The sequence below is a fragment of the Callorhinus ursinus genome, unplaced genomic scaffold (genome assembly GCF_003265705.2).
Source record: "Callorhinus ursinus isolate GAN/ISIS: 27379988/994484 unplaced genomic scaffold, GSC_fseal_2.0 scaffold8, whole genome shotgun sequence".
NCBI classification, from domain to species: domain Eukaryota; kingdom Metazoa; phylum Chordata; class Mammalia; order Carnivora; family Otariidae; genus Callorhinus; species Callorhinus ursinus.
In genome coordinates this window covers 44,718,182-44,733,485 of record NW_027397070.1, presented here as the reverse complement: position 1 = coordinate 44,733,485, position 15,304 = coordinate 44,718,182, and the positions used below count along the sequence as shown (strand labels likewise).

Genomic DNA, 15,304 nt, shown 5'->3' with positions numbered 1-15,304 from the left:
CACAAGCAGGGGGAGCAGCAGGCTTCCCGCTGAGCAGGGAGCCCGATTTGTGACTTGATCCCAGAACCCTGGAATCATGACCTGAGCCAAAGGCAGACGCTTAACTGACTGAGCCACACAGGTGCCCCTGGATTCTGATTTTAAATTAAAGATTAAAAAATGGCATTTATACCACCGCCATAAATTTGAACTTGTGTGACATTTGGTGATCTAAAGAGAATGTTGCAAATTTTTAAGGTGTGACAGTGCTACATACTAGATATTCAGATGAAATGATGTAATGTCTCAGATTTGCTTTAAAATAACCCAGTGGTAGCTGAAAAAGAAGGGGGGACACAGACGAAATGAGATCAGTCCTGTATTGATGATTGCTCAGGCTGGATGAGGGCCTGTAAAGGTTTGTTGTTCTGCTTTTTCCACTTTGCCACATGTTTACATGTTTCCATAATAAAAGATTAAAATAAATCCTTCCTAACATCAGGCTCAGAGTGATAATAGTAGATGGAGTGCATCATGGTTCTGACCAGTATCCCTGGTCTTGCATTTTATGAATAATGGAGAGTTGACCTGTGTGTTTCAGATCATTCATCTGAGGGGCCTCTCTATCACCCAAGGAGATTCTCTATCACCCAAGGAGCTCCTCCATCACCCAAGGAGTTTCTCCATCACCCAAGGAACTTCTCCATCACCCATGGAGCTCCTCCATCACCCACGGAGCTCCTCCAACACCCAAGGAGCTCCTCCATCACCCAAGGAGTTTCTCCATCACCCAAGGAGCTTCTCCATCACCCAAGGAGCTTCTCCATCACCCATGGAACTTCTCCATCACTTTCCTCACCAGGATACATCAATATGTACTTGGGAGCATATACATAGACACATACAAAAAAAGATTTCTCATGACTTAAATATTTTGCTTTGAAGCTGCAAAGGGTGTGAGGATGTTGAGCTTTCATAAAGCAATAAAAGTGAACTCTATAGAACCAAATCTGCCTGACACCGGCATTCAGTGGTGCTCATGGCCAGAGGAAGGGAAAAACAGTTATCGTGTTGAGCTTGGGAGGTGTTTCCATTCTGAAGTTCTGAGCAAATAACCAGGCAAATCTGGATGACAAGGAACACTGGTTCTGTTCCCACGCTATTATTCGCATCAGTGCCACTGAGTTTCCTAAATTGGATAATAATGTCTGTAGGGAAGCAATATATGCAAATTCTCTATTTGGGGACCCCACAGGTGAGAGACAGGAAGAGGGTTGAGAAGACAAGAGCAAACCCTGGAGCCCCATCACTAGGCGTAGGATAGGTGAGAGGGAATCACGGTTGGGGCCAGGAAGTGGACAGCTGACTGGATGCTTATCTTTAGAAATGGTACCTCCCAGCCTTCAAGGTAAAGCTTGCTGTTTAGAGTGGCTTTCGTGGCTTCTGTTTCTGTTGCCAACCTCCCCAGCATCTGTGCCCAATTGTGCCATCCAGGCTTAGGAGTCCCTGAGTCCCCCTTAAACCTTGAACCTCCCATTTTCTTGTCTTTCTCCCCAGCTAGCCCGTAACCTCCCTGAGGGCAGGGGCTCTGTCTTTCTTGGTGGTATCTCATCACATAGCACAGGGCCTGGGATATAGAGGTGCTCCCTAAATAGTAACTGCAGAGTTGGAGATCACTATGGAAGCAGTGTAGGGTGGTGGTTACGAGCGTGGGCTTCATGGTGAGACGTGACTCACAGCCCTGCCTGCTCACTATACCCACTTTGCCGATGTGGTGTTATGGTTTCCGGACCCTACTACTGACTTATTACGGGACCTCAGGTTTTGTAAAAACACTTTGAGATTCTCCTGGAAAAGATAACACATATAACTAAATGTCTATCTCTCTATAACAATGTAACTGATCTAGGAAGCCGGGCCTAGGAAGAATTTCACTATGCACCTACCTGGAATGGTTTCCCCTGATGGACTTACAAATAATAAAACCTGAAATTCTAGCTACACACAATGCCTTGGACCTATGTGAAAGGGTGGAGTGGTGGAGTGGACAAACGAACACCTTTTGAGTAGATAAGAACCACTCGAGTAGATAAGCAAACCTGGGCATCTTCGAATGTGTATCTCCCTCCATCTTTGACGTTTTGACTGGTTATCTCATAGCTGTGAGAGTCCAGGTTGATTGCACTTGGGGCCCCTGGAGCCAGAAACTCTTGCCAGATTTCTTCTACCCTCTTGGCCACATCCTGGAGGGGTTGTTTCTTGAGATCTTGGACAGCCAACCAGAACCTGACGTGGAAGCATAAAGAAAGTCAGTTCCAGGGGGCTCAGGCTCTGGACTCTGCTGGATCTGGTCCCAGAACTGAAATCCCATGAAACTCATTCTGCTGCATCCCGCAGCCTTCCCTGCTGCCCCTACCTAGGTAACAAAGATGGTAGGGACTGCTGGAAATCCATAGGGTGCTCCATCATTGTGGCGAACTGAAAGAAGTGCCCATTAGAAAAATCATTGTGCTTCTGGTTACCAACCAGATTTCTTTCCCTTTACATCAAGGTTTTGCAACCTCAGCACTATTTCCATTTTGGGCTCAATAATTCTCTGTTGTGAGGGTTGCCCTGTGCATTGTAGGATGTTGAGCAGCAACCTTGGCCTCTACCCACCAGGTGCCAGTGGCGACCCCTCCCCAAGTTGTGACAACCAAAAATGTTTCCAGATATTACCAAATGTCCCCTAGGAGGTGAAATCCCCCCCACCCCCCAGTTGAGAGCCAGTTCTCGCCACAGGTGCCCTGATGTGGACAATGTGAATTCCTTTGTCATAACCGGTTGGGATCAGTTTGCAGCATCAAAATTAAGGAAATCACAGAGGCAGAGAGAATCTTGGGATCATAGAGAATATCTGAGCTGGGAGGACCCAGCTATTCATGTTGCAGATGGAAAGGCAGCCAATTTGCAAGGTCGGTGTCCAGCATGATGCTTAGCATATAGTAGGTGCTCAATAAATGGCTGTTGGCTTGAAGATGGGCTCATGAGGAACCAAAGCTGAAGAGGCATACATGGGGAACATCTATGCCAAAAGATTCTCCAGGGAGCACTGGAGACAAAAACCTCTTGCTCACTTCCATATGTGCCTTTCATGAATTCCTCAGCATCAGCATGGCAGCGGCTGTTGGAAGAGCTGGGTGTGAGCTCTTTTCTGCTGAGAACTGAAGCCAATAGGGCTAAGCTTGGACAACAGCTCCCTGGTCGTGAGGATGGTTTCCGAGGCCACCCCAGGGAGGGCTTGCAGCAGGGCCCAGATCTGAGTAGCACACTTTGTGCCTTGTGAACAAGACAGGCCCATGTCCCCATCAGTGAGACATGAGGACAGACCCCAGGCTATGTGGTTCCCATAGCCATAGTAGTCACACATACTCAAGTCAATGAAAGGGCAGGGATAAGAGAAGCTGGACCACGACGCGGTGGAAAGTGCATTCAATCTGTCATCGAATTGCACCCAAAGTAAGATGTACTTGTCCCCCCCCTTTTTTTAAAGGTTAAGCATGTTTTTCTGTTGCTGTTCTTAGAATTGTCTTTGGAGCCAAGTGCATGGCACAAAGGCGCCACTCAGTGGCCAACTGCGGTAATACAGCTCCATTTCTCCAAGGAGAGATGTTTGTGTACAGGGGCTTCTGGACTCCAATTCTTCCCCTGCTTTGGTATTTGGGATTCTAATACTCTCTTTAAAGAAAATCCTCATGGTTCCCTTGTTGGTCCGGAAGAGCAAGAGGCCAGGAAGGAGATTTCACGACCTCACTTGACCAGAAGACCAGGAAACACAGTTCTGTCCTCATCTTGCCTATGCCACTGTTTTGGAATTATGCCTTTCTGGGCATCTCTTTCCTCATCTGTAAAATGGGTACAAAGTGGGTGGCAGGATATGTGACATGGGTCTGAAGAAGTTCCCATCCAGGTGTAACGGAAATGCTTTCAGGTCCCGTGGGTGGGAGTGGTGGAGGGGTCACGGGGGCAGCCACAGGTTCAGTACCGGGCTTTCTCCTAGGGGGTCTGGGCAGAAGCTGCCAGGGGCTCTTGCTCCTGCCATCTGTCATCACCTGCCCCTCAACACCAGCCTGCATTCTTGCTCCCGCAGGTCTGGTGTTCACGTCCTCTGGCTACTGGGGAGAGAACAGCAAGGGTTCTCTGAGCAAAGTGCAAAGGCTGGGGAAACTCTGAGCCTCAGCTGGGGAGTGGGGCTCTTCCACCTCCCAACCCCATGCCTCCAGGTCCTTAGGTCTCTCCATCCCGCCCTCGAGGTCTGCCATGGAATGAAGGAGGTGGCCGGGACACAAAGATGAAAATGGTCACCTGGCGATGACAGCGCCTATAGGCTTTCTTTGTCAGGACAGCAGGGTTTGATGGGCAGGTGGGATTTAGGAAACCCAGTTCTAAAGAAGGAAGCTGGTGTGGGTTTTTCAAAGGACCAGAAAGAGCGCTAGTGGGCAACTCACCCAAGACTGAGTTGGTGAGTCTTTGGCAGCCACGTGCTGGGGCTGACGGGAGAAGGGCCCTCCCCCAGGGAGTTGCCTCTGGGCCGATTCCCCCGGCTGGAAGCAGCTTCTCTGGGCCAGCATCCTTCCCAAGCCTACCAGCCCCTGCAGTTTCTCACACACATGGATGGTTCCTGAGCAATTCCCTGCTCCCTCAATCAATGTCATGTGGGGGGTCACCTTCTGTCACTTTCTGTCCCGTGGTCCAGGCTGCTCTGAGGAGGAGCTCTCAAGCTCCGGGAGGGCCCTGGAAGCTCCCAGCAGCTTCGGAGCTCTGCAGGCTTCTAGGGTTCCCGAGGCCTCAGAGTCCCTTTGGCAGAATGATTTGGGAGCCACAGTCATGCACGTCACTCAGCTGGGTATAGAGAAGGTCTAAAGTGGATGTAAAGGGAGATTTCAGAATCAAATGTAACAAACTTTTACATAAAAATTAAAAAGGTTCCCTTTGTCACAAATCAAGACTTTTTAAAAAATAAAAGTACCGGCAGAAACCACAGGCCTGTTAGAAGCCGAGGAGGTGACATTCCTGAGACAGCTGTCTCTCCTCCCTGCCCTCGTAGGTGCCCTCTCAGCCTTCTGTCTGCCTGGGAGGTGACCTGCCTTATCCTTCTCAGGTGACAGCAAAAATGCTGTCACAACAGCATCCTGACATCCCATATGTGTTTACCATCACCAGCTTCGAAGAACCTTTGTGTCAATTTGAAATTCAGAACAGGCTCTGGTGGGCGTTTGCCATCTGTGAGCCCACAGGCCTGAGGCGGGAGCGCTGAGCTCCGAGCCCCCCCCCCCCAACCCCCTCCCCCCAGCCCTGGTGGCCCCGGCCACACTCCCCTTGCCGGGGGCCACGCACCTCCCTGCCACATAGCCAGGGTGGGGGCTGGCCCAGGGAGGCTGGGGCAGCTTCTGCCTTATGGAAAGCCCTGCAGGTACGGGCTCCTCCTGGAGGACGCCAGCGGGGAGGGGGACGGGCGGGGGGGGGGGCGGAGATGTCTGCTGCAAATCCGCCCATCCTGCACTAAGCCTCCATGGCTTGCAGCAGAAGGGCTGTCGTGACTGGCAGGCCACAAGGACTTGCCGGTATCAGGGAGACCATCTGTGCTGCTTCGCTGGAGTCCTCAGAGCGTGGGGAGGCAGCCCGTGCGCTGGCATGTGATGCGTGGGGATGGCTCAGGAACGCAAGCTGGCACTGGCCTGGGCGGGGAGGCCGCGGGGGGCCTCTGATGCCCCAGGGCCCAGCAGCAGCCGTGTCGGGGGGGGGGGGTCCGGGGGGAGGGGAGGTAGTCCCGGTGGCCTCCTCTGTGCCCAGGACCGCGGTGCGGACGGGGAGTGGGATTTTCTCCTCGAGGCAGGCTGGACGCAGGAACACGGCGTAGCCGTGGTCCCTCTCCCCCTTGACAGGGGTTCTGGGCAGCCCCACAGTTCTTAGGTTGCCTACTTTTTTCATAAACTAGGATGTTCATGGCTGAGAAAAATCTAGCTTTTAGTTCATTCCCAGAGAAAAAGCAAACTTGATGCTGAAGGAAGGCTTTCTGTGCCCTCTGCTGGTCAGCAGAGGCTCAGGAAGGACAGAGGCAACTTGACCGGGTCCCCAGTGGGGCAGAAATCGTCCGGGGCCGACGGTGGCCACGAGCACCAGCCCCACGGCGGCCGCCGAGGTACGCTCCTTCCCGGGGGCAGTGGCTGAAGTGCCATAGATTGTCACGGTGACGCGCGAGCCACCTCTGTTCCGATTAATCATGTGTTTGGTTAGTGGGGAGTCCCGCCGGGCCTTGTGAACCTTCCCAGGTCCTCCCAGGACCAGGGGCAATTCTCGGAGCCGGGAGCTCTCCAGGCAAACCTGGCAACTCCCCCGTGTTCTCTTTAATTGCTTCTCCCTTCAGCTGACACTGTGTGGAACTGGGATAATCAATCTGCAGGTTAGAAGAACAACCACGTTCTCTCAGGAGACGTTACAGCTCATAAAAAATGTACGGGCAACGCTCTTTGCTGTGGGTTTTGAGTTTTAACTCGTGCCCTGCCGGGCAGCAGAGGCCATCGTGCGGGGAGGGACCAAGATGGGCATAGGGGCGATGGGGAGGGGACAAATGTGGATGAGGGACTCCTGTCACCATTCTGGGAAAACGCACAGGACGAAGTCAGATAATGCACTTGACGCCCCTGCTTCTTGCCTTATGGATGACAGCCCGCGTGCCTTGCGCAGGCCCCCAGCAAACAGCTGTCTCAGGGGCCCTGTGCGTCTGAACGGGGTGCCACAGCTCGGAGTGCCACAGAGAGCACACGTTCTCACGCTGTGCCGGCTGCAGCAACATGCACTGGCCATGCCCGCTCTGGGCCCTGAAGTTGACGCCCCTCCCTCCATGACCTCACCATGAAAGAGGACTAGAACTTAGGTCGTATTATCATAGACATCTTTCCTTAAAGGACCCAGGGTGACGCTTTGCTGTTGTGAGAGTGATTTCTGTGTCTCTTGGGGGCTCCTCTGGGCTGCTTCTCTGAAGCTCTGGTACAGGTCCAACCACTTGGCTACTTAAACGGGGCTGTGCAAAAAGGTTCCGATCTAAGTACCCCTTTTGCTAGAGAGATGCGAGGGAGTATGGGAAGATGAAATGGAGATGCCCTTTGCAATGGATCCAGTTGAGTTCTGGTTGGTCTCTTTTTTCTCCCATCCCCTGATGCCAGTTGCCTGGGCTGTTGATCGGTCCTGGGGAGAAGAGATGATCCCTAGCGTGGCCAAGGCAACAGATGGGCAGGATCCCTGGGTTATGCCGCTTTTACAGCTCCAGGGGGCGCCATTCACGGGACGTGGTGGAGGCGCACCGGCAGGGCACCCATGGCTGCCCTGCTCAGCTGAGTCCTTGGGCCCTGGGTCATGGGGGCTGCTAAGCCACTCTCTGTGGCTGGAGGAGTGAATGCAAAGGGGAGGAGAGGAACCACCTGGGTATGGATGACTGAAGAGTCCTCTAAGTAGTTGTGTGATTTCAAACCAAACTTTGCCCCCACATGTCCCATTATGCTGAGTATCATAAAAGTGGAACTTGGGCCTCCAGAGAGGATTTTATAAGCTCCTGGGCTGTACTTTTTATCTCTGGCTGTTCTATTTTCTTTATCCTCTCTCCTGTCATGGATCAGAGGCGGGTCCCTCTTTAAGTGTGGATTTATGCATTCCTGCTGGGGGTGTAGATGAGTCACTGGCACACTCACAGGTGCTCCCCCCACCCTTTCACCCAAGTGTAGCCCCTCTGCCACAGGACCAAGGAGCTGGCCGAGGCACAGGAGGTAATGGCAGGATGAGGTGCTGAACCCCTGCCAGGGACATACTGCTCCCTGCCCTCTTGGCCTTAAAGGTAATGCGTTTTCGTTACACTTGTCTGAACCGATGTGTGGCTCTGGCTGCACTCAGACTGGGCACGGAGGTGCTGAGCCAGCAATGGTCCCGCTCAAAATGACCCTCAAAATGACCGGGGCCCAGTGGTGGTTTTTCAAAGTCACCGTAATGGTGCAGGTGGCAGAGCGTCATAAGGCCACGCATGGGCTGAGAAATAGTCAGGTAAAGGAGGCCTCTATATCACTTTATTTTGGGGGGGCCCGGAGGGGACAGAGATGAGAAGGAGAAATGGGAAAGACTCCCAGGGGTGGCTCGCGAGGACCAAGCTCCGTGTGGGTCCTGGGGGCTGAGCCTGCGCACAGAGGGGCTGCTTGAGTGCATCCTGCCGGCCACAGAGGACGTGGCTTCCTGGTCAGGATCCGCCTCGTCCACGCACAGCCCCGGAGGCTGGTCTGAACCGCAAGCCTTCTGTTACAGATGCTTAACAAGGAATAGAAGCAAAGCTGGGAGGTGTGTTCAGGACAATGGCTCCGCCTCAGGAAAGAACTCTTGTGTCCTGACCTGGCATCAGATATGCAGCCTTATCTGTTGTACAGTAAGCTCCTGGTTGCCTGGAAAGGCATCGATACATATTGTTTACTGGCATCTACACGTCGCCCTTGGGCTGTGTGATGTGGGAGAGCCCCACTGCCGTACCTTCGCTCATAGGGTCTTCTCGCTTAGAATACGCTCCCTCCTTCTCATTTGTCTATCGGTATCCTGTGTATTTTTCAAAGACCAGCTTGTGATTTGCCTGCTCTGGCTTACATTCATCCCTCCCTTTTAAAAACATTTCCAAAACAGTTCTTAGAGTTTATACTCATTTATATTCATGTGACGATTTAATAGTTTCTTGTGTTTTTTTTCCTCCAGGGCCTCCAAGATCATGGTAGGCAAAGATCATGCATCTTGACTTGTTTGCCTCCCTCAGCAGACTCTTGCGGGCCTTGATACAGCATAGGTGTGTGATAAATAGTGCCTGATTGATGTATGGGACTGATATGGTCTCTACTGTCAAATAAATTACATGGTCTTTGCACATTAACACCGGAGTGGACAGTCCTTTGCCCACAGTCTATGCTCTGACTTTTTAAAGTTAAAAAACATTTAGAAAATGAATAAAACCACCCTTTCTGAAAAAAATACCACTGGAAGATGGAAATTAACCCAGCATGCAAAAAAAGAACCGGGTGTCAAAAAAAAAAAAAAAAATCCTGAGCTTTCCATCTGAGAAGTCACCGGTTTGCTCAGATCACTCAGGGGGCTCAGAACCATTAGGTCTCTGTGTCCATTCTAATACAACGGAACCCTGAATAAACCACAAGTTTCCCAACTTTTCATGACAATGGACCCTCTCCCACTGAATGCTCTCCCTTTCCTCCCTCTCAATGGACCTCATGTTTTGAAAATTTTGCTTTTTCCTTCTACTGATCAGTAATTATTAATACATCACTACATTTCCCCTCATCTTGATTAGCTGGAGACCAACAGCGACGGCCATGTGTTCTCATTGGCAGCAGGTGACCAGAGCAACACAGGGTTGACAGAATCCCCCCAAAAGGAAAAGCATGTTTTAATTAGTTTTTACAGATATGTCTCCACGTATTGAAATATATATCCTTTGGCTTTTTGAAATTCTAAAATGAGCTCAGGGATCCCTCTTTTTCTCTGGTTAGCTTGTCAAGTATTCGGGACCCCTGACTGAGAAGTTTTGAAGGAGACAGTCTCTGAGCTGCCTTTCCACTCTGCAGCTCCATGGTTCTCTGGTTTCAGTTAATGCGCGGTGTCATCAGACCCATTTGATCATTTACTTATCATGGGAGACATGTTTCCAACAACTTGAACAAATGTCATCTGGACTTACAGAACAGAAAATGCTGGTCTGGGGAAGTGCCCACGTGGGGATGCCTGAGCTGCACATCAAGTTTGTCCTTCTCCACTTCTGCCTTAGCCAGATTAGTGGGGATGTGAGTCTGCACCCTCGTGTTTTTATTGAGAGAGGGGTGGCGGAATGGGAGGCTGAATATGCACATCTCCCCATACAGCCTCTGCACATGGCTGCAACCTTTGAGAGAGTTACCTGAGGTTTTCTGAGCTGAACTCGGACTCCAGGAATCTCCGGAACTGGTCCCGCCCCACCTGGTCCTTCAATACCTCGTCGAAAGAGAAGCCCCATCTCTTGACTCGCTGCTGGCTGGGTTCTTTGCTTTTGAGGGAGAACAAAGGTTTAAGAAAATGATCAATGCTAGGCAAAAACTGGTGTCCTATTGCCTCCACCAACTCAAATCTATTTTGCTGCCACACGCCGAAGGGCAATGTCTCAAATTTAAGTGATAGATTTGGTAAAACCTACACAAACTCCAGATGCAGACTCGGCACAACCTCAGCCAACAGTAAAATGTCTCTTTAGAGAAGGCATTTCAAAGGGGCAACGTTTAGGTGAAGGTCACCAGGAGACCCGCCAAATGGCTGCCGTCTACAGGAAATGCAACAACCCCATTTATTTGGCTTCCCTGGACCCTGCCTGTCCGTTAATAGCCCAACTCTCGACTCTACCACTTCTTGTCTTATTTAGATCCAAGTGACATACGAGCGGTCAGAAATACATCAGCTCATCCAGGATGAACCCTATCACTTGCTTAGAGGCAGAATGTTGTGTCCATTGAACAACCACCCGGTCAGCGTTTCTGATGCTCTGGGCATTGTTCCGAGCATCTTAACTCTGCTGACTCACTGGGTCTTCACAACTGTTCTGTAAAAAATGTACTAGTATTGGCCCCATTTTACAGATAGGGAAACTGAGGCCTAGTGATCGTTTGCCCAGAGACACACTAGGAAGTGATGGAGTCAAGACGCATCCAGACAAATGTGGCTCCAGAGGGCAGTCCTTAGCCCGGCTGTGCTGTCCCACACCCATGTGACCCTCCTCAGACCAAAGCAGGGGTTGGTCTTATTCTTCTACTGTGGGAAGATGAGACTAGTTCCTTCAGCTCTGTCTTTCCAATTGCAGTTCACTTGTGTATTTATTTGCCTGACCCTTCAAGTAGCAACAGGGTCCTAGGTCACAAGCCACATGCCATAACCACCATATGCAAGGAGTGGTCTGGGGACCAGCGGTGGACTCTTAGGCTCCATGTCAGACATGGGGAATCAGAATCCACAGCACAACGAGATCCCTGGGTGAGTTAAGTGCTCCTTAAACTTTGAGGAGCATGGGTCTGGCAATACTTACTTCCCATCTTTTTAAAAAACTGACACATATTTCTTATTATCTCTAATGGCATTAAGTGAATAAAATCATGGAGTTGATATATTCTCAATATTTATCTTAGAAAATTACACTCAGTGAGAAGGGGGAAGAGGGCGTATGTGTTCAAAGGTTTGGAACAACAAAGAGCTCCAGCCGAGTGTTGCCCAATAGAACTTTCTGCTATGATAGGAGTATTCTGTATCTGTTCCCTCTATATGGAAGCCTCTAGACCCGTGTAGCTCTTGAGCACTTGAAATATGGTCAGTGTGACTGAGGAACTGATTTTTAAATTTTATTTCATTTTAAATCATGAAAGTTGGGGTGCCTGGGTGGCTCAGTCGTTAAGCGTCTGCCTTTGGCTCAGGTCATGATCCTAGGGTCCTGGGATCGAGCCCAGCACTGGGCTCCCTGCTCGGCGGGAAGCCTGCTTCTCCCTCTCCCTCTCCCACTCCCCCTGCTTGTGTTCCCTCTCTTGCTGTGTCTCTCTCTGTCAAAAAATAAATAAAAAATCTTAAAAAAATAAATAAATCATGAAAGTTGATGCTGAGGTGGCCCCATGTAGCTCTAGCTACTGTATTGGAAGGCACAGCTCTGGATTTAAGCGATTCAAACCCAGCCCTTCTATTTCTGCACTGCAAGCCATAACCAGCAGCAGCAGCAGCAGCAGCAGCAGGATCTTCTAATTCTGAGATTGTGTGCTTGGGGCTTGAGAGGATCTTGTGCATAACTCGGCACCTCTTAGCCCAGCAGGGTCACCATGGAAGACCAAGCTCATCAGGTCAAACCTGGGGACTTCCATGAAAGATCTCTCCCAAAGTTCCAGGCTGGGCCTTTTACAACAAGACAGAAAGACAGATCCTGGATTCTCTCAAACGCAAGCCACAGCACCCATCACATTTGATAGCTTTCCAGGGGATGGAAAGTGTTGTGTATGGAGAAGTCCTCCTGGGGTTGAGGATAGCAGCAAATGTAAGTCCCAGAGAATGGCAGGATCTTTCTGCCAGGGTCATGCTGTGGCCTGGAATGGGCTCGATGGTTTGCTCTTTGCCAACCAAGCAGGGAGGGCTCTGCATGGATGGTGCTGGCAGCAGGTGCACTCCGCTCGAAAGCTGTGTTCCTCGAGCCAGGTGTGGGAAGTCACTTTACTTTTGCAGGAACTGCCTCATGGATGCACACCCACCACTAGCACCACCACGTTCTGCTACTCAGCGGTGGGTCCACATTCATCCTACCCGCTTACCTAGTGATGTCATGGTGGGGAGGGGGGAAGAAAGGTCATTTTGGGGGCAGGCCAGAAAGCTTGGGTATCATGTAAGCTGCAGAATCAGAGGCATAGGACAGAGATCAGGACATGCAGAAAGCTGCAAGGTCAGCCTTCAGCAGAAATAAGGTGGTTCTGAACAGACAGGACACCCAGATGTAGTGGTTCTTAGGGTGGCCATAATAAAGTACCAACTAACTGGGTGGCTTAAAATAGCAGAAATCTATCTCATAATTCTGGAGGCTAGAAGTTTACAATCAAGGTGTTGGCAGGGCCATGCTCTCTCTGAAAGCTCTAGAAGAGAATTTGTTCCATGCCTTTCTCTTAGTTTCTGATGTTGCCCGCAATCCTTGGTGACTGTTGGCCTGCAATGCATCACTCCAATTGCCTGCCTCCGTCTTCACATGGTGTTCCCCCTGTGTGTCTATCTTCACGTGGTATGCACTCTGCATGTGCCTGCGCCTGTTGTCTCTATAAAGATACCAGTCGTACCGGGTTAGGAGCCCGCCTACTCCGGTTTGACCTCATTTTAACTGACTGCATCTGAAACAGCCTTATTTCCAAAGAAAACCATATTCGGAGGTTCTGGGAAGGGTGTGAATTTTTGGGTGACACTATTCAACCTGGTACATCTGGGTCCCCTCAACTATCCATTAGTCACAGTCCTATTTCTACACGTGGATGCTCCATATCTGTTCCTTTTTTCCTAGTACATTTGGCCATTGGGATCTATTCTATTAAGGGCTCCTTGGACACAACTTCTCTAGACGTGTGTTTCCTGCATCACTTGGGTATTTCAAGCATCATTCTCTTTAAGGTTCAAGATCAGATTTGAACATGTTGTTACCATTGAATGGTCTGTGTGGTTATAAAATAATTCTGAAAATTAAAACATCTCTGAAATTCATCACCAGGTGACTGGTACAATAACTTCACCGTGGCCTAACTGAAACAAATAACTCATGGAACTCATAGCCCCTTTGTTTTCAACCATTGCAGAGAAATGCTTCCATATGACTGTTTGCTTACAGTTTGCACTATTGGTTAGCCTTTCAAGGGTTATGTCACTGTCTCTCCAGCTATCTTGTCAGCTCTCTGAGGGCAGAGACCATGTCTCATGCATCTTTGTATTCACCTTAGCGTTTTCACACAGCAAGTATTCAACACTAAGAGGAAATCAATAAGAAAATGTGTATAGTGATGGGGTGATATGTCCTTACCCTGACAGGACTTTCTAATTGCTAGCTGGATGCCTTTCCTTTACTCTAATTTGTCTTCTGTGTCCACTGATTCTTACCAAATGCCTACACCCCACTGGGCAGCCCAAACCAACAAGAGCATAGACAGGTGGCTCTCCAAGGGAGTCCATCTTTCATTCCAGCTGATCTCCCAACCTAAGAGCATGGAAGAAATCTCCCAGATTGAGAATAAGAAAGACAGATTCAGAGGAAGCAGCCATCTATAAAACATTCATTTCTGCAGGGCCAGTATAGTGGTAGGCATGGTGCAAGGGGCTTTCCTTACAGTGGTCCCTTTGAATCTCAATATAAGCCAGCAAGGTAGAGATTTGTATTCAGACATCCAGAGCTCAAGACAGGTCAGATTGCCCAAAGCCACACAATTGGTAAAAGGCAGACTGGAATTGGTACCTGGGTGTGTCTGTCTCTAAAGCCTTTTCTTTTTTTCCCCATGACCTTGTCTTCCACTACATTTCCCACATTTGATGCCCAAACTAAGATTTGGAGGAAGACATAATTCATCTTGAAAAGACTTTTGAGGGGCGCCTGGGTGGCTCAGTCGGTTAAGTGGCTGCCTTCGGCTCAGGTCATGATCCCGGGGTCCTGGGATCGAGCCCCGCATCGGGCTCCCTGCTCAGCAGAGAGTCTGCTTCTCCCTCCCCCTCTGCCTGCTGTTCTGCCTACTTGTGTGCTCTCTCTATCTCTCTGTCAAATAAATAAATAAAATCTTAAAAAAAAAGAAAAGACTTTTGAGTCTTTAGAAAAATTATGAGACAAGGGACAATTCCTTAAACAGGAAATATCCAATGATGCCATTTTAGGGTCAAGGCTATTAAAGGAACAATGGCAATTTTATTTGAAGCTCCAAGAACAGCCTGAGGGTCCTGCCTACTCCGATGGGGAGTGGTCCGGGTATGTATTGCTGTGTAACAAATCATCCCCAAACTTTGGCTTTAAATGGTGATTTATTATTCTTTGTCACTGTCCCCTGGGTTGACTGGACTCAGCTGGGTGGCTCTCATGTGGGGTCTCAAGTAGTTGTAGCCAGAAGCTGGGGGTGGGATCACCGGAAAGCTCAACTGGGCTGCACACCCAAGATGGCTCATCACATGGCAGTTGATCCTGGTTGTTTGCCAGGAGCTCAGCTGGGGCTGTTGATGACATGGCCTCATCAATGGTCTGGGATTCTCCGAGCATGGTCAGTGGGTTCCAAGATGGAATATTTCAGGAGCAAATGTTTTTAAATGACTGAGGTAGACGACATAGAGCTGCTTTATCACCTGTTCTCAGAATGTTAGTTCTGCCACACTCTATCGGTCAAATTAGGTACCACAGCCAGCCCAGGTGAAAAGGTAGGGAGGTGTCCCCTCCTGATGTAAGAAGTAGCCCATGAGAACAAAGAGGGAAGGCGCACAGATGGGGCCGTATTTGGAGACTGACCACCACAAGGAAGGAGCTTGACTAATATGCTGGACTAATAGTTCTATCAGACTTGCTGGGCACAGGCAGTCTGGGGATAGTCGCTGCCTCTCAGCAGGTCAGGCTGGCTGGTAGTGGATACCTATAGCCAAAGAGGATAAACCAGGTCCCTTGTGGCTCTTGGCTCATGCACCTGATGTCCAGCGGAGAAAGAAAGCTAAACCCAAATCAGAGCAAATTATGGAGGGAGCAATTTATGAACCACAA

General features: G+C 49.8%; 1 protein-coding gene across 19 annotated transcripts in view; it reads right to left on the bottom strand.

The window, feature by feature from the left end:
- The window catches only part of RGS6 (regulator of G protein signaling 6), a 647,729-nt gene that overhangs the window by 127,093 nt on the left and 505,332 nt on the right, over positions 1-15,304 (bottom strand). For all 19 annotated transcript variants that reach the window (XM_073895513.1, XM_073895514.1, XM_073895509.1 and 16 more), the window contains 2 exons: positions 9,950-10,075; positions 2,079-2,265 (listed from right to left, as the gene is read on the bottom strand). In XM_073895513.1, the coding sequence (XP_073751614.1) occupies positions 2,079-2,265; positions 9,950-10,075 (313 nt within the window). The remainder of the gene's footprint in view (positions 1-2,078; positions 2,266-9,949; positions 10,076-15,304) is intronic.